Here is a 24183-nt window from a genome sequence, read left to right on the forward strand (position 1 = left end):
TCTTATTTGGTGATGGTATAAATTATACACTATCCACATATTAAAATGATCAACTTAATAAGTAAATTGTAATAATATTATATTTTAATCAATATGATAAATGATGTAGTTGTTATTTTTTTTAATTGTAAAAAATAGAAATGGAGATAGATTTATAAAATAAAATAAATAAATAAATCAAAAAGAGAGATTAGTCAGCATAATTAAGAAAAGTGAAAATGATAAAAAAAAAAAAAGCAATGTGCCATTTGAGTTTGACAATAACTAAAAAAAAAATATATATATCATATATTTATTTATATATGTAGTACATCATTACCGCTCAATGTATCATTTAAATGATTGACGGTATATTTATTAATTATTTTATAATTAAGTATATAATTAAAAATTTCCTTTAAAAATACTCGGTTGATAACCTCTTTGAGATTCCTGCAAGCTACGATTTCCAACCCCTCATAAGCTGAAGCTCCAATAGATTTCTCCGCTGATTTTGGTATTACACACTTTTTGTAACCTAATTTCGCCACCGTATGTATTCTTTTATCCATTCTAGGAACCTACAAAGAAAACCAACCCAAATGTAAGAGATTCATATGCTTACAATTTAAGAATGGTTGAAATTTAAATTTTACACATGCAATGCAAACAAGCCCCGTGCTTAGACATAATATACAAATTACTTCAGCAGGTACAGTGCAATTAAGATCAGATTCTTACCGTGCGAAGTTCGCCACCAAGGCCAATTTCGCCAATGAAGGCTATATTATTTGGAATAGGGAACTCCAAGAAACTGAAGAAAAAAAATCATTAAATACGTATAAAAAAATTAATCAACTCGTATAAAGAGAGGATGGTGATGATCCTAGCAGGAATCGCTAGTAAAGGGGTCGTGGATATTAACAACAAATAATGTAAACCTCATGTATAACTTAAGTCTGTTTATGAAGACATAAAATTGTAGAAAAAAAAAAACGGCAAATTTCGACGACTTGGAATTAATCACAAAAACATTAAGCTGTCGTTTGGTAACACTTTTGTTTTCTAATTTTATAATTACAAAATGAAAGTAAAATTTTTGTTTTTAAAAATTTTGCTTTTGAAAAACAAAAATGCGTTCTGTAACCACTTTTATTTTTCAATTTTAAAAACAGAAAACAAAAGTGTGTTCTGTAAAATTCATTTTCATTTTCATTTTTTGATTTTATTTACGTTGGGTCTAGGTCCGGGGTCGGATTTGGGTTCAAGTTAGAGGTCGGATTCAGCGCCAGGACCGTGGGGGGATTTGGGTCCGGGTCATGATCGAAGTTCAAGATATTAATTAAGAAAAAAAACTGTTTAAAAAAATATTGAAAGTGATTTTTTTTGTTTTTAAAATTTTGATTATCAATTAAAAAATTGAAAAATAAAAACAGTTTTATAGAACATGTTTTTGAAAAATATTTTCACTTTTTCAATTTTAAAAACAGAAAACTGATAAAAAAATCTTACCAAACGGCACCTAAGAAAGTCAAACTAAAAAATATGCAAAAGATTTTATAAGGTTGGAAAAATGTTTTCTTGTTTCTTTTTCCTTGTAATTTCCTCTGCAAAAGATATAGGCCTAAGTTGGTAAAGAAATAGCAGAAATTAATCACTAGAATAAAACATGCCTGCTACATATTGCAGCTGCTATAGCAAGATCCCCTGCCGTCTCTGTCAGCACTATCCCACTGACAACATTCAAGAAAATGGCCTACAATAAGAGGAGCTCAAAATTAGAGGAGATATTTCCAAAGAAACAAAGAGCTAAGGTAATGGTAATCACAGTGGCAACAGTAAGAGACGGCATTAAATAAACCATAACGAGAAAACTTAGCATACTAATGTGGAAAAGTAGGCACAAATTTGTAGTTAATTTTCTACTTACATTCTGTTGGAGCATAAGTCCAGCTTGCTTCACAAGAACCTACAATTTGGAAGTAATGAAACAATTAATTCAAAAAAGTCTTAAGGGCAAACACAAATAAAGAGAAATTTAATTCGAAATAGATACCCGCTAACAAGTTTCTGCTCCACTTCAAAATGGACTCAGAATAAAATGATAAGGAGAAATGCAAAGATTAAACTAATTGATAATTTCAAATGTAAAGGAATATATTATTACTTTAAAATTACAAAAGTTAACATTGTAGATTTTGAATATACATCCTTACATTGCAGTTCAATGTTTATATCAAAATGAATAAGTAGCACATACTAAATTAATATCTTCTTACGATCTATTATAAAGAAAAATAGAAACAGAGGTTTACTTACTGAGATTATCATATCAGCTCTGCTTCCATTTATTCCATTAACCTGCCGTGAAATTGTTGAACTACCAGATACACATAATACCTGCAAAATTAATTATAAAAGAAGGGGATAATTCATTTTTTTTTTCGGTAAAGATAGCAAATGGTCCATATTAACAGTCACTAAAGATAAGAAGGCAATTAGAAGAAAATACGCTAAAAAAATTTGGTGCTGGTTACACAGCACTTAATAAGAGTTGAATGGTAACCCATAATTAAAAATCCAAGGGTACATGTGATTGAGATAAATGAAAACAAAGGAATGGTAAAAAAAAATGAGAAATGGATTAAATTTAACATGAGTAAAAACTAAATATCTTTAATTGTGCATTGGAATTATTTCTATTGGAATAGTACTCCAATGCTTTAAATTGCAATCAAACAAAACAGTAGAATGAAAACGGATTTTCCAACAGTGATATGTAAATTATTATTGTCCTGATACTTTATTTAAACTTTAAACAGGGCAAAGAATGTAAAATTTTCAGGTATAGTAACCTCATCACTGTATGATTACAACAGCTGTGAAAATTTCTAAACAAGAACCTGCGGAGAAAAAGGCATTTACATCACAATAGATGAAAACTATGAGTGCCGTACATGGTGCTGTAACGTCCCCGCTTCAAGCCTCCATTGGGTCCTTACACCCACAGACTAATGGCTCTTATACACGAGTACGTCACTCTGGCTGCTTCATGGACTGACGACTGACCCTACAGACCAACACGAGTGTTTCCAGCATGCTTTGTCCTCACTCGCACGCTTCCTGGGAAAACTTCCCAGGAGGTCACCCATCCTTAAATTACCCCAAGCCAAGCACGCTTAACTGTGGAGTTCTTTCGAGATGGGCTACCGAAAAACAAGATGCACCTTGTTGATATAAGTAGTACATCATCAATCCATTTAAGCCTGCTTCAACCTTGTGTAGTCCCATACCTGCAGGTCCTCGGAATCATCCCACTCGACCTTCCCTGGGCGGTGTGGGATTGCCACATTCCCGGTATTTCCCCTTACGGATCACGGGACTACGGCCATCCTGATCACCCCCTTACGGGGTCCGACGTCCTCGTCGACCACACTTCCAGGCCGGGTCGAAGGCTGCGATACCATTTGTAACGTCCCCGCTTCAAGCCTCCACGTTGGGTCCTTACACCCACGTACTAATGGCTCTTATACACGAGTACGTCCACTCCTGGGCCGCTTCACGGATCGACGATCCGACCTTACGGACCAACACGAGTGTTTCCAGCATGCTTTGTCCTCACTCGCACGCTTCCTGGGAAAACTTCCCAGGAGGTCACCCATCCTTAAATTACCCCAAGCCAAGCACGCTTAACTGTGGAGTTCTTTCGAGATGGGCTACCGAAAAACAAGATGCACCTTGTTGATATAGGTAGTACCAATCAATCCATTTAAGCCCTCTTCAACTGTGTAGTCCCATACCTACACGATCCTCGGAATCATCCCACTTGACCTTCCCCTGTGCGGTGTGGGATTGCACAGCTGCCGGTATTTCCCCTTACGGATCACGGACTACCGATCATCACAGGTGCAATGGCAGTGGTATCTTTGGTTTCACGGTTAATTGGCCCTGTTAATGGAAGACATGCTTACATACCTTTCCATGTAAGTTTAACTATGCAAATATACATACATATAGTTAGTGTAGTAAAAATGATATAATTGTTTTTTTTTCTTTTTTCTGTACAGAGGATTAATGAGAAACAGAATAAGGTTTAACTGACAGAATGTGGGCAAGACTACTATGTTCAACCAATCAGCCAAGTTTTCTAAATGCTGCAGATAGTTTTGAAGATGATCATGAAGAAAATGAAACAGAAATCCATGCTGAAAATGGGGAAAGCGAACCAAACGGCTATAATGGTCAAAGCTTAATAAGCTGAGAGAGACTGCCTCTAGTCTAGACAGATCACAAAAAGTGTTGAATTTCATTTTCGTTTGAACAACATGCTAAATAATGTGTCATAAGGTTTTCAAATGAATATACTGTAGTCTGTATCATTAGAATCCTCTTTTAAGATTATCATTTTCTATGGTTTTCTATTTTAGCACTGGAATATTTTAAGGTCCAAGTAAAGTATACTGCATTCAGTCATCAATAAAAAATTATTAGCGAAAAATAAATTAATATATACTACACTAAGAAAAACTATTATCACCTTTTTATGTCATCCCCTCCATGATAACCATATCTTTCTTCTTTTTCTTCAAATATATATGAGTTCAATCAAGTGAATTTAATATTGTATATCCCATATAATATGTTTAATTTCTTTATGTCATAGTTAAATTTTGAGAAAAATACTAATAGTCTAAAAGTTATTATCTAACATTCCATATTTTATTAAATGAATATTAGTTTTCCATCTTATTTATTAAATTAAAATATATTAAATGTAATATTAAAATGTACAAATAACAATATATTACTTATTGTGGTGACTAATACGTTAAAGGTGTTTCTTAATATTTTTCATAAATTTAATTGGAATCATGTAGAATTCTTTATACGTAATTTCACCTGTAATATATTACGTCACTAAACTATTATATTGAGAATATCTTCAATGCTCTGTATTTAGATGTACTTTTCCAATTAAAATTTATGCTAAAAACCTCAAATGTGGATAAGGAAACTGAATAAAATTAATAACTAAATGAAACTGAACTTTTCCTCGATTTTTTATAAATAATTTTAGACCTTTTCTTTTATTTCTTCTAATCATACACATTAACATATAATAAACTAAATTAAATATATATTTTAAAAAATAATATTTAAATTATGTAAAAAAAAAAACTAAAAAAAAAAGCCTGTGTAATATAAAATGTTTATACTACTTTAAAAAAAATAAATGTTAGTGATATATTATAAAAAGTAAAGTAAATTAGTTGTTAGAAACTCTTCCAGTATAATTTATATATAATAATAGTTAAAACCTAATATTTATCATAAGAGGATTTAGTTCCTGACTTCATGTAGAAGAAACAAGAATACTATTTTAATTTTTTAGTTTAAGTAGACTACCAAATGTATTTAAAGTTATAGCTTCCTAAAATAAAATAAATTTTATCTTTAAACATTCAAATTATTAAAATTGATTGAACACTCGAAGTAATATTTTTTAAAAGACACTCGAAGTAAATTGAAATGATATAAATATATATATATATTTTAATTTCTTATCTTTAATAAAATTAATATATTTAAAAATATCATTTTTGATTTAATAATATTTTTATAATAGTTTTATTTTTACAAATAATAAAATTTCAGAAAATAATAAAAACAGATTTTTATATACTTATAATATAATTGAATGGATGTAGTTTAGTTCGGTTAAACAGAAATGAATTAAGTCAGCACTATTAAAATTATATAAATGGTAAAATATATGATTTTTTATAATTATCTTTTAGATATTTATTAATTTAAATAAGATCTTATTTTTTTATATATATATTTTAAATAAGTTCTTATTAATTAGTATAGAATCAGGATTGATGAAAGATTTCAATTAAGCGTGGCAGCAGAATTAAAATTCAGCATGTAAAAGATATTTATCATAAAAAAATGATAAAAGATAGAATTAATTTAAATAATTTCCTTATTAGTATAGAATTAGGATTTGATGAAAAGGCTATATATAGATACATAGTTACAGCAGAAATTTAGATGCACCCTACACTTTCAAAGCTCGAAAATTTAATTAAGCTTAGAAAGAATTAGCTAATGAACAGAATATCTAGCTCTCATTTTCTTTCAACACCAAGGTTTCGGTGTTTTGATCCCACCAACTCTAACTCTTACCCAGATCACACCACTAATCACAAACACTACATCCCAACAACCACTTCAAATTCCAATTCCACTAGTGAAATGATAACTCCTAAAATCGTCACAGGTGACAACGGTTACATTCTCGAAGATGTTCCTCACCTATCTGATTACCTCACCGACCTTCCTGTAAGTGCAAGTACTCTTTCTCTTCTTCTTTATCATCTATAATGTAACTATTTCTTACTATATATTTTTTTTTTCTTTTGCAGACTTATCCAAATCCATTACAATATAATCAAACTTATTCAGCGGTGAGGTGAGTTTTTATTTTAATCTTTGTAATGATGTGTTCAATTAAATTTTTGACTTTACAACCCAAATGAACTAAACCATTAAATGATTGACATTTGAACAGGCAATGTTTTGTTGGTGAGGATGATTCGGTAGCCCAACAGGTAAGTGAATATTCTCATCGTTTACTTAATTAATTCCAAAATGTTATTTATTTATGTTTTACTTTATATTTATTTAATATCGAATTAGTAATAGTTATGAATTTACTTGTTTTTCTTCTATATAGATTGTTGTCCAGAAGGACGGTCCAAGAGGGCCCCACTTTCGACGAGCAGGACCTCGTCAAAAGGTAATAACTTAATTTGTTATTATTTTTTTTTAAACTTTTTAAAATTATAATTTTTTGTGGAGTGCTTGTGTACACTAATAAATTTTTGCATTTTCGGTATAAAAAATAATTATAATCTCAATTTTTCTTACATGATAATATATAATAATGTATAATTATTATAAAAAATATTTTAAAAAAATTTAAAAAAATTTAAAAAATTTACAATATAGAATATAAGATTCAAACAATTTATTTCACTCGTAAAAAACTTAAAAAATACACACATGTAACAAAATATTTAAACTTTATTTTTAACACATTAAATAGTTAAGAATTGAAAATTCAAGTCAATATAACTATGATATATATTTTTAGTAAAATTATTGTATATCAAAGGACCATAAAACTTTGTCCCTATTTTTTTTATAGTTTTTCTTTTTCAATAGTTAATATGATTTTATCATATTCTTCAACTTTTTTCTTAACTTAATTTTGAAAAGTAAATCTTCTTTTTTTCTTCATAAAAACATAAATTAAAGTTTCCAAAATAATTTCCACTTAGTTTTTCTCTTCATGTGTTTTGAATATCATTCAAAAGTAAGTCACCTTATTCTAATAAGAAAACCACGTCGTAATTAACTTGTTTCCTTCCGTAGGTATCTTTTGAACCAGAAGAAGTGAACGCTTGCATAGTCACATGTGGGGGTCTATGCCCTGGTCTAAACACAGTGATCAGGGAGATAGTCTGTTGCTTACACCACATGTATGGTGTAAACACAGTTCATGGGATTGAGGTAAACGATACTGAATATATATTGTTTTTAGGACTCTATATAGTCATGAAGCAATTTCTTTAAAATTGTCTACTCTTAATGAGGTGGAATTTTATTTATTGTTATAATGTAGGGTGGATATAAAGGCTTCTATGCTAGAAACACAATCCCATTAACCCCAAAAATTATCAATGACATTCATAAACGTGGTGGCACCATTCTTGGAACATCTCGTGGAGGTCATCACACATCAAAAATTGTAGACAGTATTCAAAATCGAGGCATCAATCAGGCATGTTTCTTTTTTTCCCGACTTACTTGGTTCTAAAGAGAATCTTTACAAATGCAACTCTATTAACTCATTGAAAATTTCAATTTGATTGACCTCAGGTCTACATAATTGGAGGAGATGGAACTCAAAAGGGTGCTTCAGTGATTTTTGAGGTCAGTTCAAGTTTGAAAATCACATCAGTCTCTAAACTATTGAATAATAAATTTTTAGTTTAATGGTACTAATGAAAATCATATCCTACAGGAAATTAGGAGGCGTGGCTTGAAAGTTGCAGTGGCTGGAATCCCAAAGACTATAGACAATGACATACCGGTACTTTTTCATAACATGATCAAACTTGTTTATGAACTGGTGAATGTATCATATTGATTAATATTGTCATTGTTCTACTTCAGGTTATAGATAAGTCCTTCGGTTTTGATACTGCCGTCGAGGAAGCTCAACGAGCTATCAACGCAGCTCATGTTGAGGCTGAAAGCTTTGAGAATGGCATTGGTGTTGTCAAGTTGATGGGACGCCATAGTGGTGAGTTTAAATTTTAAGTTCACTACATTACTAATCTCTACATGAATGTTGTGGTCTGATAAATTTTCGTTAAAACAGGATTCATAGCAATGTATGCTTCTATTGCAAGCCGAGATGTTGACTGTTGCCTGATACCAGAGTCCCCGTTTTACCTCGAAGGACCTGGAGGACTATTCGAATACATCAAAAGAAGACTTCAAGAGAATGGACACATGGTAATAGTGATAGCTGAAGGTGCAGGACAAGAAAATCTTTCTGAGAATACTCGTAACATTAACCAGCAAGATGCTTCTGGCAATAAGCTACTTCAAGATGTTGGACTCTGGTTAACACAGAAAATCAAGGTACAAATACTAGAATTTCCTACTTATTTCCTAATAGCTTTTAAAAGGGTTTTCGCTCTTATACTTTTCCAGTTCCACTAAACACAATAACGCTCGATTGTTGAGAAACTACTAGAAATCCATGTTTCCGCAACTTGCTATATTAATTAATGTTGTTTTGTATTGTAGGATTACTTCTCAACGCAAGAAAAGATTAACATAAACCTCAAATATATAGGTAAGCTTTTTTTTTTTTTTCAAAAAAAAAAAAAGAAAAGAAAGGGTATTTTCATACTTACATGTAGCTTAACAAAATGATGTGATGCAGATCCCACTTACATGATCCGGGCGATTCCAAGCAACGCATCCGACAACATATGCTGCACACTCCTTGCTCAGAGCGCCGTACATGGTGCAATGGCAGGATATACTGGTTTCACAATTGGCCCTGTTAATGGAAGACATGCTTACATACCTTTCCATGTAAGTTTAACCATGAAAAAGTAGATACATTATAATTCACCATCAACCTTGATCGGTGTGTCCTACCATTCATAATCACTAGTAGAAATTGATATAATTGTTTTTCTTCCTAATTTTTTATTTTATATGCAGCGCATTAATGAGAAACAAAATAAGGTTGTAGTAACCGACCGAATGTGGGCAAGGCTACTACTAGGTTCAACCAATCAACCAAGTTTCCTAAATGCTCCAGACAGTTTTGAAGATGATCATACAGAAATCCACTCTGAAAATGGGGAAAGCGAAGAAAATGGTTACCATGGTCAATTCTGATTCTGTGATTTACTGCCTCAAACGAGATCACCAAAAGTGTTACTTCTCATTTTTGTTTGAACATACAGAAATCCACTCTGAAAATGAGGAAAGCGAAGAAAACGGTTACCATGGTCAATTCTTAATCTGTGATTGACTGCCTCAGACGAGATCACCAAAAGTGTTACTCCCCATTTTTATTTGAACAGCATGCTAAAGCTACTGTTGTGCTTGTGTCTGTTACTTTTCATTTTTGTCAGTTTTTTAGCTGAACTCATTATTACGTACTGTTTTGTTACAATCCTCTTTTAAGATTATCAATAAATTGTTTTTTATTTTCATGTATAAAAAATGCTTACACACGACTCTAAAAATATACTTTGATTCAACCATCCATAAAAACATGAATATGCTTTTGTTGAATAATATGATATAATATGCCTAAAACCCTACCTATGCCGATAATAAATAAATAACTAAGCAAGAGCATAGGTATTAATTAGCCAAGTAAATTTACACGTAATATATACAGAGTCGAACAATATCCAATGCAAAAAGAAAAGTGGCGTTTAGCTCACTTCAACGGGTTAAAAATACTCGGTTGATAACCTCTTTGAGATTCCTACAAGCTACGATTTCCATCCCCTCATAAGCTGAAGCTCCAATAGATTTCTCCGCTGATTTTGGTATTACACACTTTTTGTAACCTAATTTCGCCACCGTATGTATTCTTTTATCCATTCTTGGAACCTACAAAGAAAACCAACCCAAATGCAAGAGATTCATATGCTTATAATTTAAGAATGGTTGAAATTTAAATTTTACACATGCAATGCAAACAAGCCCCATGCTTAGACATAATATACAAAATACTTCAGCAATTACCAGTGCAATTACGATCAGATTCTTACCGTGCGAAGCTCGCCACCAAGGCCAATTTCGCCAATGAAGGCTATATTATTAGGAATAGGTAACTCCAAGAAACTGAAGAAAAAAAGTCATGAAATATGTATATAAAATTTAATCAACTCGTATAAAGAGAGGATGGTGATGATGCTAGCAGGAATCGCTAGTAAAGGGGTCGTGGATATTAACAACAAATAATGTAAACCTCATGGATAACTTAAGTCTATTTATGAAGACATAAAATTGTAGACAAAAAAAAACCGCAAATTTCGAGGACTTGGAATTAATCACAAAGACATTAAGAAAGTCAAAACTAAAAAAATATGCAAATAATTTTATAAGGCTGGAAAAATATTTTCTTGCTTCTTTTTCCTTGTAATTTCCTCTGCAAAAGATATAGGCCTAAGTTGGTAAAGAAATAGCAGAAATTAATCACTAGAATAAAACATGCCTGCTACATATTGCAGCTGCTATAGCAAGATCCCCTGCCGTCTCTGTCAGCACTATCCCACTGACAACATTCAAGAAAATAGCCTACAATAAGAGGAGCTCAAAATTAGAGGAGATATTTCCAAAGAAACAAAGAGCTAAGGTAATGGTAATCACAGTGGCAACAGTAAGAGACGGCATTAAATAAACCATAACGAGAAAACTTAGCATACTAATGTGGAAAAGTAGGCACAAATTTCTACTTAATTTTCTACTTACATTCTGTTGGAGCATAAGTCCAGCTTGCTTCACAATAACCTAGAATTTGGAAGTAATGAAACAATTAATTCAAAAAAGTCTTAAGGGCAAACACAAATAAAGAGAAATTTAATTCGAAATAGATATTCGCTAACAAGTTTCTGCTCCACTTCAAAATGGACTCAGAATAAAATGATAAGGAGAAAATGCAAAGATTAAACTAATTGATAATTTCAAATGTAAAGGAATATATTATTACTTTAAAATTACAAAAGTTAACATTGTAGATTTTGAATATACATCCTTACATTGCAGTTCAAATTTTATATCAAAATGAATAAGTAGCACATACTAAATTAATATCTTCTTACGATCTATTATAAAGAAAAATAGAAACAGAGGTTTACTTACTGAGATTATCATATCAGCTCTGCTTCCATTTATTCCATTAACCTGCCGTGAAATTGTTGAACTACCAGACACACATAATGCCTGCAAAATTTAACATTCACTAAAAATAAGAAGGCAATTAGAAGAAAATACGCTAAAAAAAATTTGGTGCTGGTTACACAGCACTTAATAAGAGTTGAATGGTAACCCATAATTAAAAATCCAAGGGTACATGTGATTGAGATAAATGAAAACAAAGGAATGGTAAAGAAAAATGAGAAATGGATTAAATTTAACATGAGTAAAAACTAAATATCTTTGATTGTGCATTGGAATGATTTCTATTGGAATAATACTCCAATGCTTTAAATTGCAATCAAACAAAACAGTAGAATGAAAATGGGTTTTCCAACAGGGCAAAGAATGTAAAATTTTCAGGTATAGTAACCTCATCACTGTATGATTACAACAGCTGTCAAAATTTCTAAACAAGAACCTGCGGAGAAAAAGGCATTTACATCACAATAGATGAAAACTATGAGTCTAAAAAAAAATCGTGTACTCCACAGAAAGGGGGAAAATAAAATGAAAATGAAAAAGGGTGCCAGTTTGACCTTGTCATTTCAAAATGTAAATCAGAGTTTTCAACATGGAAAATTAATGTCATTAACTATAGAAAACCAACCTGAATCTCTACAAGAAAACTTCGAGATCCATCCATGGTAACAGCAACAGCTAAACCCGCCAAAACATCTGAGCCTGAATACTCCTCACTTAGAAACATCTCGCTGGGGTTTAAAACTGCTTTCAATCCTAATTGTGACATTTCAAAAACTCCAAGCTGACATAACAAAAATAATTATATAAGTTGGTCCAAACAATAACAAAAATAATTTTCTTCCTTCACAAAGATGGAAAAGAAAATGTAATTTTCGAAAGGTGAAGGAGTTGAAATTTGAAACTAACAAATAACTTCTAAGTTCAACAAGCAGCACTACAAAACAGTTTCTTTTATTTTAATAACATCACATAAGTATCAAGTCTCAGAGACCAGTTTGCTATATGGTCCTATTCTAATGACTTCCAATCATCATCTAACTCACCCCCGGTAGATTGATAAAAAAAACAAAATATTATGCATAAATAAGTTAGAGAAAACAGGATCTAAGAAAAGATATATTCTAAAATCAAGATGAAACTACCAATATACATAGTTACCACCAAAATGTATCTGCACAAAAAGTTCACATCCGATAGAACCTCATAAGAAATACATACCTCATCGATGGATCCAAAACGATTCTTCACTGATCGAAGTAAACGGTGAGATGAACACTCGAAATAATTTTTTTTTTTAAAGACACTCGAAGTAAATTGAAATGATATATATATATATATTTTAATTTCTTACCTTTAATAAAATTAATATATTTTAAAATATGTTTTTAGATTTAATAATATTTTTATAATAGTTTTATTTTTACAAATAATAAAATGTCGGAAAAAAATAAAAACAGATTTTTATATATTTACAATATAATTGAATGGATGTAGTTTAGTTCGGTTAAACAGAAATAAGTTAATTCAGCACTTTTAAAATTATATAAATGGTAAAACATATGATTTTTTATAATTATCTTTTAGATATTTATTAATTTAAATAAGATCTTATTTTTATATATATATTTTAAATACGTTCTTATTAATTAGTATAGAATTAGGATTGATGAAAGGCTTCAATTAAGCGGTGGCAGCAGAATTACAATTCAGCATGTAAAAGATATTTATCATAAAAAAATGATAAAAGATAGGATTAATTTAAATAATTTCCTAATTAGTATAGAATTAGGATTTAATGAAAAGGCTATAAATAGATGCATAGTTACAGCAGAAATTTAGATGCACCCTACACTTTCAAAGCTTGAAAACTTAATTAAGCTTAGAAAGAATTAGCTAATGAACAGAATATCTAGCTCTGATTCCCTTTCAACACCAAGGTTTCGGTGTTTTGATCCCACCAACTCTAACTCTTACCCAGATCACACCACTAATCACAAACAATACATCCCAACAACCACTTTAAATTCCAATTCCACTACTGAAATGATAACTCCTAAAATCATCACAGGTGACAACGGTTACATTCTCGAAGATGTTCCTCACCTATCTGATTACCTCACTGACCTTCATGTTAGTGCAAGTACTATTTCTCTTCTTCTTTATCATCTATAATATAACTATTTCTTACTATATATATTTTTTTTCTTTTGCAGACTTATCCAAATCCATTACAATATAATCAAACTTACTCAGCGGTGAGGTGAGTTTTTATTTTAATGTTTTTAGTGATGTGTTCAATTATATTTTTGACTTTAGAACCCAAATGAACTAAACCATTAAATGATTGACATTTGAACAGGCAATGTTTTGTTGGTGAGGATGATTCGGTAGCACAACAGGTAAGTGAATATTCTCATCGTTTACTTTATTGATTCCAAAATGTTATTTATTTACGTTTTACTTTATATTTATTTAATATCGAATTAGTAATAGTTATGAATTTACTTATTTTTCTTCTATATAGATTGTTGTCCAGAAGGACGGTCCAAGAGGGCCCCACTTTCGACTAGCAGGACCTCGTCAAAAGGTAATAACTTAATTTGTTATTATTTTTTTTTAAACTTTTTAAAATTATAATTTTTTTAGGGTGCTTGTGTACACTAATAAATTTTTGCATTTTCAGTATAAAAAATAATTATAATCTCAATTTTTCTTACATGATAATATATATTATAATTATTTAAAATATTTTAAAAAAATTTAAAAATTTACAATATAGAATATAAGATTCAAACAATTTATTTCACTCGTAAAAAAATTAAAAAATACAAACATGTAACAAAATATTTAAACTTTATTTTTAACACATTAAATAGTTAAGAATTGAAAATTCAAGTCAATATAACTATGATATATATTTTTAGTAAAATTATTGTATATCAAATGACTATAAAACTTTGTCCCTTAACTTAATTTTGAAAAGTTAATCTTCTTCAAAATAAATTAAAGTTTCCAAAATAATTTTCACTTAGTTTTAGTCTTCATGTGTTTTGAATATCATTCAAAAGTAATTAACTTGTTTCATTCCATAGGTATCTTTTGAACCAGAAGAAGTGAACGCCTGCATAGTCACATGTGGGGGTCTATGCCCTGGTCTAAACACAGTGATCAGGGAGATAGTTTGTTGCTTACACCACATGTATGGTGTAAACAAAGTTCATGGGATTGAGGTAAACGATACTGAATATATATTGTTTTTAGGACTCTATATAGTCATGAAGTAATTTCTTTGAAATTGTCTAGTCTTAATGAGGTGGAACTTTATTTATTGTTATAATGTAGGGTGGATATAAAGGCTTCTATGCTAGAAACACAATCCCATTAACCCCAAAAATTGTCAATGACATTCATAAACGTGGTGGCACCATTCTTGGAACATCTCGTGGAGGTCATCACACATCAAAAATTGTAGACAGTATTCAAAATCGAGGCATCAATCAGGCATGTTTCTTTTTTTTCCCGACTTACTTGGTTCTAAAGAGAATCTTTACAAATGCAACTCTATTAACTCATTGAAAATTTCAATTTGATTGGCCTCAGGTCTACATAATTGGAGGAGATGGAACTCAAAAGGGTGCTTCAGTGATTTTTGAGGTCAGTTCAAGTTTGAAGATCACATCAGTCTATAAACTATTGAATAATAATATTTTTAGTTTAATGGTACTAATGAAGAAATCATATCCTACAGGAAATTAGGAGGCGTGGCCTGAAAGTTGCAGTGGCTGGAATCCCAAAGACTATAGACAATGACATACCGGTACTTTTTCATAACATGATCAAACTTGTTTATGAACTGGTGAATGTATCATATTGATTAATATTGTCATTGTTCTACTTCAGGTTATAGATAAGTCCTTCGGTTTTGATACTGCCGTCGAGGAAGCTCAACGAGCTATCAACGCAGCTCATGTTGAGGCTGAAAGCTTTGAGAATGGCATTGGTGTTGTCAAGTTGATGGGACGCCATAGTGGTGAGTTTAAATTTTAAGTTCACTACATTACTAATCTCTACATGAATGTTGTGGTCTGATAAATTTTCGTTAAAACAGGATTCATAGCAATGTATGCTTCTATTGCAAGCCGAGATGTTGACTGTTGCCTGATACCAGAGTCCCCGTTTTACCTCGAAGGACCTGGAGGACTATTCGAATACATCAAAAGAAGACTTCAAGAGAATGGACACATGGTAATAGTGATAGCTGAAGGTGCAGGACAAGAAAATCTTTCTGAGAATACTCGTAACATTAACCAGCAAGATGCTTCTGGCAATAAGCTACTTCAAGATGTTGGACTCTGGTTAACACAGAAAATCAAGGTACAAATACTAGAATTTCCTACTTATTTCCTAATAGCTTTTAAAAGGGTTTTCGCTCTTATACTTTTCCAGTTCCACTAAACACAATAACGCTCGATTGTTGGGAAACTACTAGAAATCCATGTTTCCGCAACTTGCTATATTAATTAATGTTGTTTTGTATTGTAGGATTACTTCTCAACGCAAGAAAAGATTAACATAAACCTCAAATATATAGGTAAGCTTTTTTTTTTTTTTTTAAAAAAAAAAAAAGAAAAGAAAGGGTATTTTCATACTTACATGTAGCTTAACAAAATGATGTGATGCAGATCCCACTTACATGATCCGGGCGATTCCAAGCAACGCATCCGACAACATATGCTGCACACTCCTTGCTCAGAGCGCCGTACATGGTGCAATGGCAGGATATACTGGTTTCACAATTGGCCCTGTTAATGGAAGACATGCTTACATACCTTTCCATGTAAGTTTAACCATGAAAAAGTAGATACATTATAATTCACCATCAACCTTGATCGGTGTGTCCTACCATTCATAATCACTAGTAGAAATTGATATAATTGTTTTTCTTCCTAATTTTTTATTTTATATGCAGCGCATTAATGAGAAACAAAATAAGGTTGTAGTAACCGACCGAATGTGGGCAAGACTACTACTAGGTTCAACCAATCAACCAAGTTTCCTAAATGCTCCAGACACTTTTGAAGATGATCATACAGAAATCCACTCTGAAAATGAGGAAAGCGAAGAAAACGGTTACCATGGTCAATTCTTATTCTGTGACTGACTGCCTCAGACGAGATCACCAAAAGTGTTACTCCCCATTTTTGTATGAACAGCATGCTAAAGCTAATGTTGTGCTTGTGTATTTTACTTTTCATTTTTATCAGTTTTTTATCTGAACACATTATTACGTACTGTTTTGTTACAATCCTCTTTTAGGATTATCAATAAATTGTTTTTTATTTTCATATATACACGACTCTAAAAATATACTTTGATTCAACCATCTATAAAAACATGAATATGCTTTTGTTGAATAATCTGATATAATATGCCTAAAACCCTACCTATGCCGATAATAAATGAATAACTAAGCAACAGCATAGGTATTAATTAGCCAAGTAAATTTACACGTAATATATACAGAGTCAAACAATATCCAATGCAAAAAGAAAAGTGGCGTTTAGCTCACTTCAACGGGTTAAAAATACTCGGTTGATAACCTCTTTGAGATTCCTACAAGCTACGATTTCCATCCCCTCATAAGCTGAAGCTCCAATAGATTTCTCCGCTGATTTTGGTATTACACACTTTTTGTAACCTAATTTCGCCACCGTATGTATTCTTTTATCCATTCTAGGAACCTACAAAGAAAACCAACCCAAATGCAAGAGATTCATATGAATGGTTGAAATTTAAATTTTACACATGCAATGCAAACAAGCCCCATGCTTAGACATAATATACAAATTACTTCAGCAATTACCAGTGCAATTAGGATCAGATTCTTACCGTGCGAAGCTCGCCACCAAGGCCAATTTCGCCAATGAATGCTATATTATTAGGAATAGGGAACTCCAAGAAACTGAAGAAAAAAAAAATCATTAAATACGTATAAAAAATTTAATCAACTCGTATAAAGAGAGGATGGTGATGATGCTAGCAGGAATTGCTAGTAAAGGGGTCGTGGATATTAACAACAAATAATGTAAACCTCATGGATAACTTAAGTCTATTTATGAAGACATAAAATTGTAGACAAAAAAAACCGCAAATTTCGAGCACTTGGAATTAATCACAAAAACGTTAAGAAAGTCAAAACTAAAAAAATATGCAAATAATTTTATAAGGTTGGAAAAATGTTTTCTTGCATCTTTTTCCTTGTAATTTCCTCTGCAAAAGATATAGGCCTAAGTTGGTAAAGAAATAGCAGAAATTAATCACTAGAATAAGACATGCCTGCTACATATTGCAGCTGCTATAGCAAGATCCCCTGCCGTCTCTGTCAGCACTATCCCACTGACAACATTCAAGAAAATGGCCTACAATAAGAGGAGCTCAAAATTAGAGGAGATATTTCCAAAGAAACAAAGAGCTAAGGTAATGGTAATCACAGTGGCAACAGTAAGAGACGGCATTAAATAAACCATAACGAGAAAACTTAGCATACTAATGTGGAAAAGTAGGCACAAATTTCTACTTACATTCTGTTGGAGCATAAGTCCAGCTTGCTTCACAAGAACCTAGAATTTGGAAGTAATGAAACAATTAATTCAAAAAAGTCTTAAGGGCAAACACAAATAAAGAGAAATTTAATTCGAAATAGATACCCGCTAACAAGTTTCTGCTCTACTTCAAAATGGACTCAGAATAAAATGATAAGGAGAAATGCAAAGATTAAACTAATTGATAATTTCAAATGTAAAGGAATATATTATACTTTAAAATTACAAAAGTTAACATTGAATATTTTGAATATACATCCTTACATTGCAGTTCAATTTTTATATCAAAATGAATAAGTAGCACATACTAAATTAATATCTTCTTACGATCTATTATAAAGAAAAATAGAAACAGAGATTTACTTACTGAGATTATCATATCAGCTCTGCTTCCATTTATTCCATTAACCTGCCGTGAAATTGTTGAACTACCAGATACACATAATGCCTGCAAAATTAATTATAAAAGAAGGGGATAATTCATTTTTTTTTTTGGTAAAGATAGCAAATGGTCCATATTAACAGTCACTAAAGATAAGAAGGCAATTAGAAGAAAATACGCTAAAAAAATTTGGTGCTAGTTACACAGCACTTAATAAGAGTTGAATGGTAACCCATAATTAAAAATCCAAGGGTACATGTGATTGAGATAAATGAAAACAAAGGAATGGTAAAAAAAAATGAGAAATGGATTAAATTTAACATGAGTAAAAACTAAATATCTTTAATTGTGCATTGGAATTATTTCTATTGGAATAGTACTCCAATGCTTTAAATTGCAATCAAACAAAACAGTAGAATGAAAACGGATTTTCCAACAGTGATATGTAAATTATTATTGTCCTGATACTTTATTTAAAGTTTAAACAGGGCAAAGAATGTAAAATTTTCAGGTATAGTAACCTCATCACTGTATGATTACAACAGCTGTCAAAATTTCTAAACAAGAACCTGCGGAGAAAAAGGCATTTACATCACAATAGATGAAAACTATGAGTCTCAAAAAAAAAAGTCGTGTACTCCACAGAAAGGGGGAAAATAAAATGAAAGTGAAAAAGGGTTCCAGTTTGACCTTGTCATTTCAAAATGTAAATCAGAGTTTTCAACATGGAAAATTAATGTCATTAACTATAGAAAACCAACCTGAATCTCTACAAGAAAACTTCGAGATCCATCCATGGTAACAGCAACAGCTAAACCCGCCAAAACATCTGAGCCTGAATACTCCTCACTTAGAAACATCTCGCTGGGGTTTAAAACTGCTTTCAATCCTAATTGTGACATTTCAAAAACTCCAAGCTGACATAACAAAAAATAATTATGTAAGTTGGTCCAAACAATAATTTTCTACCTTCACAACGATGGTAAAGAAAATGTAATTTTCAAAAGGTGCAGGACTTGAAATTTGAAACTAACAAATAACTTCCAAGTTCAACAAGCAGCACTACAGAACAGTTTCTTTTATTTTAATGACATCACATAAGTATCAAGTCTCAGAGACCAGTTTGCTATATGGTCCTATTCTAAATCATCATCTAACTCACCCCCGGTAGATTGATAAAAAAAAAATAATACGCATAAATAAGTTAGAGAAAACAGGATCTAAGAAAAGATATATTCTAAAATCAAGATGAAACTACCAATATACATGGTTACCACCAAAATGTATCTGCACAAATAGTTAACATCCAATAGAACCTCATAAGAAACACATACCTCATCGATGGATCCAAAACGATTCTTCACTGATCGAAGTAAACGGTGAGATGAACACTTCTCCCCCTAATAGGTCAGGGTCAGCAATGAAAAGATATAAAATCAGAATCTTACCACCTTACACAATTTACTACAATAATGTGCAGAAACATATAATCCAGAAGTGTGGCAAATGAAGAAAAAAAGTCACCGATTATTAAAGACATTATAAATTTTCTAATAAATTTTATGTGGAAAGGTACCCACTTCCAAATATAGAACAACATCCACAATATGCTCCAACACACGAGGTCCGGCTATTTCTCCAGATTTTGTTACATGTCCAATCTGCAATGTTCAGAGGATGACAAGCAGAAAAAATTGAGGTGTCATACATACTCGCTCAGACAAAATCTAAGTTATGAACTCTAATTGAAAGTCATAAAAACCAGTCCAATTGATGAGTTGATTAAACATGCTAACCAAAAGTACAGGCACATTAGTCTTCTTTGCATACCGGAGCAAGGCTGATGTGCATTCCTTGACCTGATATATGATAAAAAGCATTGGAATAAGCAAAGTTCATAAATTATCAGTCTTACAAAAAAAAAAAAGTGTGGCAGGAACTTAATTCTCTTGACGTTTTTAGTTTGTCCCACTTAGCACAACAACACATTCAGTTTGTCATTGTTACAAAGAAAAATCAATAGTTTTTCCAGAGTGGGTTGCATTCAGGTGTAAAATAAAAGAAATGCCTGTTTATAACCAAGAAAAAAAAAGTTATCTACTAGAAAATTATAAAACCTGTGTTATCCCTCCAGCACTTCCAGTCACATCACTCAAATAAACTGTTTGAATTGAGTCAATAATTAATGCCCGGGGAGAGAGAAGCTGAGCTTTATTCACTATGTCCTGAAAGAAGCAAACTCACCACTTAAATTTACCTCATTGAGAAGAATGGTCTACCACTACTAGTAGATTCAATATTAATCTAGAAGTCTTAACATGAATGGCAGAGGAGCAATCTTCAAGTACGATTCAAAAATGATGCACCTGAATATCAGTGCTAGAGTATAAGAAAAGTTCTTCAGTTCCAATCCCCATACGGTCAGCTCTGTTTCCAATTTGATCCACACTCTACAATTAGAGAGCAAATGAATAATTACTGACACCACCTTATGAGAAAAATAAAGAAAATTTTACACAAAATGTCATTTTTGGCATAATTTTACGAAGTCTTAAACAACATGAAAAGACAACGTGAATCAATAGTCCGTACTTTAGTAAAAAAAACACTTGTAATCCGTAAAAATGTTTAAAACTCTGTACAAACATATTTTTGTAATTTTTTTCTCTTTTTTTGGTTAATTATGAAAAGTTCCCAAAAATAATACTCTTACCACCAATAAAAATTCAAAACTAATATCACCTTACAATTTCTGGAAAGCACACAACAACACAAGCTCCACAAACACACAAATGAAGAGAATAAAAAACCCAGCCCTAGTGCAATGCCTTGTAACTAACTAGAAAGCCATGCCCCTACCTAATTAAACTTAACACTATCACTTCAATTAATCTATTTCCTGAAAGAATAGTTCAACAAACACATGTTTTACCACTTAATAGTATAATAAGAAATAGAAAGAAGTTCTCACAAACCTGGAATAATTTCATTTTCCAGACCCTGGTTACTTAATAAGAAAAGCATAAACGACTGCAGTATTTGATTGAAGGAGCCCAAGTATACCCTACAAGAATTATTAACTACTAACCTCTTCACCAGAGACATATAGAACTGGGGCTGCTCTGCCAAGCTCTCCCCCTTCAGCTATTAAGGCAGCAATCTTCCTCAATACATATTCAAAAGTATCATATTACATGAGAATAAACTAAAAAAACATAAATACAAATGAAATAACAAGAAGTTTAGTTAACTTTCATAATAAATTATAATCAGAGAAACGATATGGATAAAAGTTATTGAAACAATAAAGATCAGATCAAACCCTACAGTACAATTCTACCTGCAAGATGAGTGTACTCTTGCCAATACCAGGATCACCACCAACCAAAACCAAAGAACCTTCGCGCACAAAAAAGATAAAACATTGTTAATTAGGATCACCACCTACCAAAACCAAACCTCATTATCAGAAATCAAATATAGCAAAGAAAATAACATCATATCAAAGCCGGACATGCTTTTCAAAGTTAAACCATAACTAGCTCACAAATTATTTTGATCAGTGCTACCTTTTGCCACTGAAAAAACATGTTATCTAATAAGTACATCATATTTAAGGTCAAAAAAACATGAAACCTCAGATATTGATTGTTGAAAAATATCATAAATTTACATAATATAAACTATTAATGTAGAACTGACCTGGCACAAGACCACCACCAAGAACCATAGAAACTTCTTCGCCCAAAAGTCCAGGCCTGAGTATCATGAACTTAGATTAAAAACATGAAACATCGTAATGAATACCAAAATAACTTGGTATAGAGTATAGAAAGTAAGTAACGGAAATAACAACTTACAAGGAAATCCGCCAACCTGGATGACTAATACCACGTTTCACATCTTTAAGCCGCATAGGGAGCACTTGATCCTCCGACTGTGGTAGCCAAGCCCCAGTTTTCTCTGTCATCCCCAACCCAGGAATCTCAGCCCCACCGGCAAAGGCATCACCTTCAGAAAACTCCGTCATCGTGCCTTGAGCTTTACATGACCGGCACATACCCCACCACTGCCCATCGGTATATCCACAACTCGAACAGACCCAACAAATCTTGTTCTTCTTCTTCTTCTTGTTCCCCACAATGCCCCTCAAATTAATCTTCTCAATACCTCCTGACTTGGCATTTTTAACAGACCCATAAGTTCTCTGTTCCAATAACTCCTCCACCCCATCTTCCGAACTTGATGAAGACTTTTCGGTTTCATCTCCCGACTCTTCTTCGCCGCTGCCTTTCTGAATTTTCTCCGTAACGAGCCTACCCGATAAAGGCTCGTAAACTGTCCATACTTTGGAAGGCTTCCTTTCTGGTTTAGGGTCGTTTTGGCCGTTTGGAACTTCAAAACTGAGGCTCGACGCTTGGGAGCCGAAACGACGGTGGATTTGGCGGGAAAAAGTGGAGTAATGTGAAGAGAAATGAAATGGGTTGTAAGTTAATTTGCGATTGTAGAGAGTGAGAAGGTGTTTGTGAATAGAGACAGCTCGGAGGGCTCTCATGTCCAAAACTTGCATGAGAAGAAGAGTGGGATGGAACCCTGAAACTAGAGAGAGTGAAGTGGAGTCAAGACTCAGAACAGTTGTAGCATTTGCATATGGTCTTCTTCCTCTTCGTCCCGATCCTGAAAAAGTTTGAACCCTGCAACTTCAAAAGACGAACGGTCAGTATCTTTGGGTTTGAGAAATATGACATTACCCTCTAAATATGACAAATTAGCCCTAATTCCTTCCCTCTTTTTTTAATTATTATTATGGGATATTGGCGGCTAAACCACCTAAACTTTACGGTTTGTAACACTTAACCACCAAAACTAAATTTTTGGCGGCTAAACTACCTAAACTCTGGTTCCGTTTTGCTCTGCACACCTCCGTCCAAAAATCAGCGTTAAGTGCCACAGTGGACTGTCCACGTGTACACACTTGTACACGTGGCAAATTTTTAGTGGTCCACCTAATATTAATTTTGAAAAATAATTATAAATATTAAAAAAAATTAAAAAAATAATAAAAATATTTTTTTTTACTTTTTTTTTTTCTTTTTCCTTTTCTTTTCTTTTCTTTCTTTTCTTTTTTTTTTTCTTCTTCTTTCTTCCTCCTCTCGCAGATCAAACACCCACACCCACACCCACCCACTCCTTCTTCTTCTTCCTTTCTTCACCGGAAGTTGTAATATGTTTGGTACTATTCCTGATATTTTTGGCTCATTCCCAAATTTACAAGATGTGAGACTTTCTTACAATAATCTCACTGGGGTTTTACCTCCGAGTTTTGCTGGATCTGTGATTCGAAATCTATGGCTTAATAATCAACAAATGGGGCTTTCTGGTACCATTGAAGTGTTGGCTAATATGACTAGTTTGTATCAGGTTTGGCTTCATAAGAATCTGTTCACTGGTCCAATTCCAGACCTTTCGAATTTGGACACATTATTTGATCTTCAACTTCGTGATAATTTGTTAACAGGGATTGTTCCCAATAGCTTATCTTCTATTCCAAGCTTAAAGAACATTACTTTGGCTAACAATAAGTTGCAGGGTCCAATGCCTTCGTTTCCTAAGTCTGTCACCAATGTTGAGCTTGATGGTACTAATAGTTTCTGTAAGAGTACTCCTGGACCTTGTGATCCTCAGGTTATGGCTTTGCTTCAGGGT

At 32.3% G+C, this 24183-nt stretch overlaps 4 protein-coding genes and 1 long non-coding RNA gene across 7 annotated transcripts; 3 read left to right on the forward strand and 2 right to left on the reverse strand.

The window, feature by feature from the left end:
• Positions 1–285: 285 nt before the first annotated feature.
• Positions 286–12833, reverse strand: LOC115704581 (uncharacterized). Of its 3 annotated transcripts, none has more exons than XM_061115596.1 (6): positions 12712–12833; positions 12119–12274; positions 11455–11535; positions 11065–11103; positions 10362–10890; positions 286–560 (listed from the first exon to the last, which is right to left on the reverse strand). In XM_061115596.1, the coding sequence occupies exons 2-5, from the start codon at positions 12257–12259 to the stop codon at positions 10792–10794; spliced, it is 360 nt and encodes a 119-aa protein (XP_060971579.1). In that variant the 5' UTR covers positions 12260–12274; positions 12712–12833; the 3' UTR covers positions 286–560; positions 10362–10791. The 3 variants fall into 3 exon arrangements, with proteins under 3 accessions (XP_060971579.1, XP_060971575.1, XP_060971577.1); XM_061115594.1 differs by lacking the exon at positions 286–560 and adding an exon at positions 9817–10200; XM_061115592.1 differs by lacking the exons at positions 10362–10890; positions 11065–11103; positions 11455–11535; positions 12119–12274; positions 12712–12833 and adding exons at positions 721–793; positions 1653–1735; positions 1910–1948; positions 2299–2802.
• LOC133037870 (uncharacterized) lies at positions 3922–4405 on the forward strand. The gene is made up of 2 exons (XR_009687858.1): positions 3922–3962; positions 4047–4405. It is a non-coding gene; the product is annotated as an uncharacterized LOC133037870 (long non-coding RNA).
• LOC115704582 (ATP-dependent 6-phosphofructokinase 6-like) lies at positions 6091–9471 on the forward strand. Its single transcript, XM_030631785.2, has 13 exons — positions 6091–6324; positions 6408–6454; positions 6554–6593; positions 6719–6781; positions 7420–7557; positions 7670–7828; positions 7927–7980; positions 8072–8140; positions 8224–8353; positions 8432–8697; positions 8866–8914; positions 9005–9159; positions 9292–9471. The coding sequence occupies exons 1-13, from the start codon at positions 6091–6093 to the stop codon at positions 9469–9471; spliced, it is 1584 nt and encodes a 527-aa protein (XP_030487645.2).
• LOC115704584 (ATP-dependent 6-phosphofructokinase 6-like) lies at positions 12821–16781 on the forward strand. Its single transcript, XM_030631786.2, has 13 exons — positions 12821–13623; positions 13707–13753; positions 13853–13892; positions 14018–14080; positions 14586–14723; positions 14836–14994; positions 15094–15147; positions 15242–15310; positions 15394–15523; positions 15602–15867; positions 16036–16084; positions 16176–16330; positions 16463–16781. Exons 1-13 carry the CDS (start codon positions 13390–13392, stop codon positions 16652–16654), a joined length of 1596 nt encoding a protein of 531 aa, XP_030487646.2. The 5' UTR covers positions 12821–13389; the 3' UTR covers positions 16655–16781.
• Positions 16782–16842: 61 nt separating this feature from the next.
• Positions 16843–23220, reverse strand: LOC115707562 (uncharacterized). Its single transcript, XM_030635573.2, has 15 exons — positions 22338–23220; positions 22180–22235; positions 21818–21876; positions 21566–21637; positions 20844–20927; positions 20595–20702; positions 20274–20336; positions 20058–20138; positions 19812–19877; positions 19239–19394; positions 18463–18543; positions 18075–18113; positions 17830–17912; positions 17383–17455; positions 16843–17234 (listed from the first exon to the last, which is right to left on the reverse strand). The coding sequence occupies exons 1-15, from the start codon at positions 23045–23047 to the stop codon at positions 17064–17066; spliced, it is 1902 nt and encodes a 633-aa protein (XP_030491433.2). The 5' UTR covers positions 23048–23220; the 3' UTR covers positions 16843–17063.
• Positions 23221–24183: the final 963 nt, after the last annotated feature.

This window comes from Cannabis sativa, chromosome 1, assembly GCF_029168945.1.
Source record: "Cannabis sativa cultivar Pink pepper isolate KNU-18-1 chromosome 1, ASM2916894v1, whole genome shotgun sequence".
Classification (NCBI taxonomy): Eukaryota; Viridiplantae; Streptophyta; class Magnoliopsida; order Rosales; family Cannabaceae; genus Cannabis; species Cannabis sativa.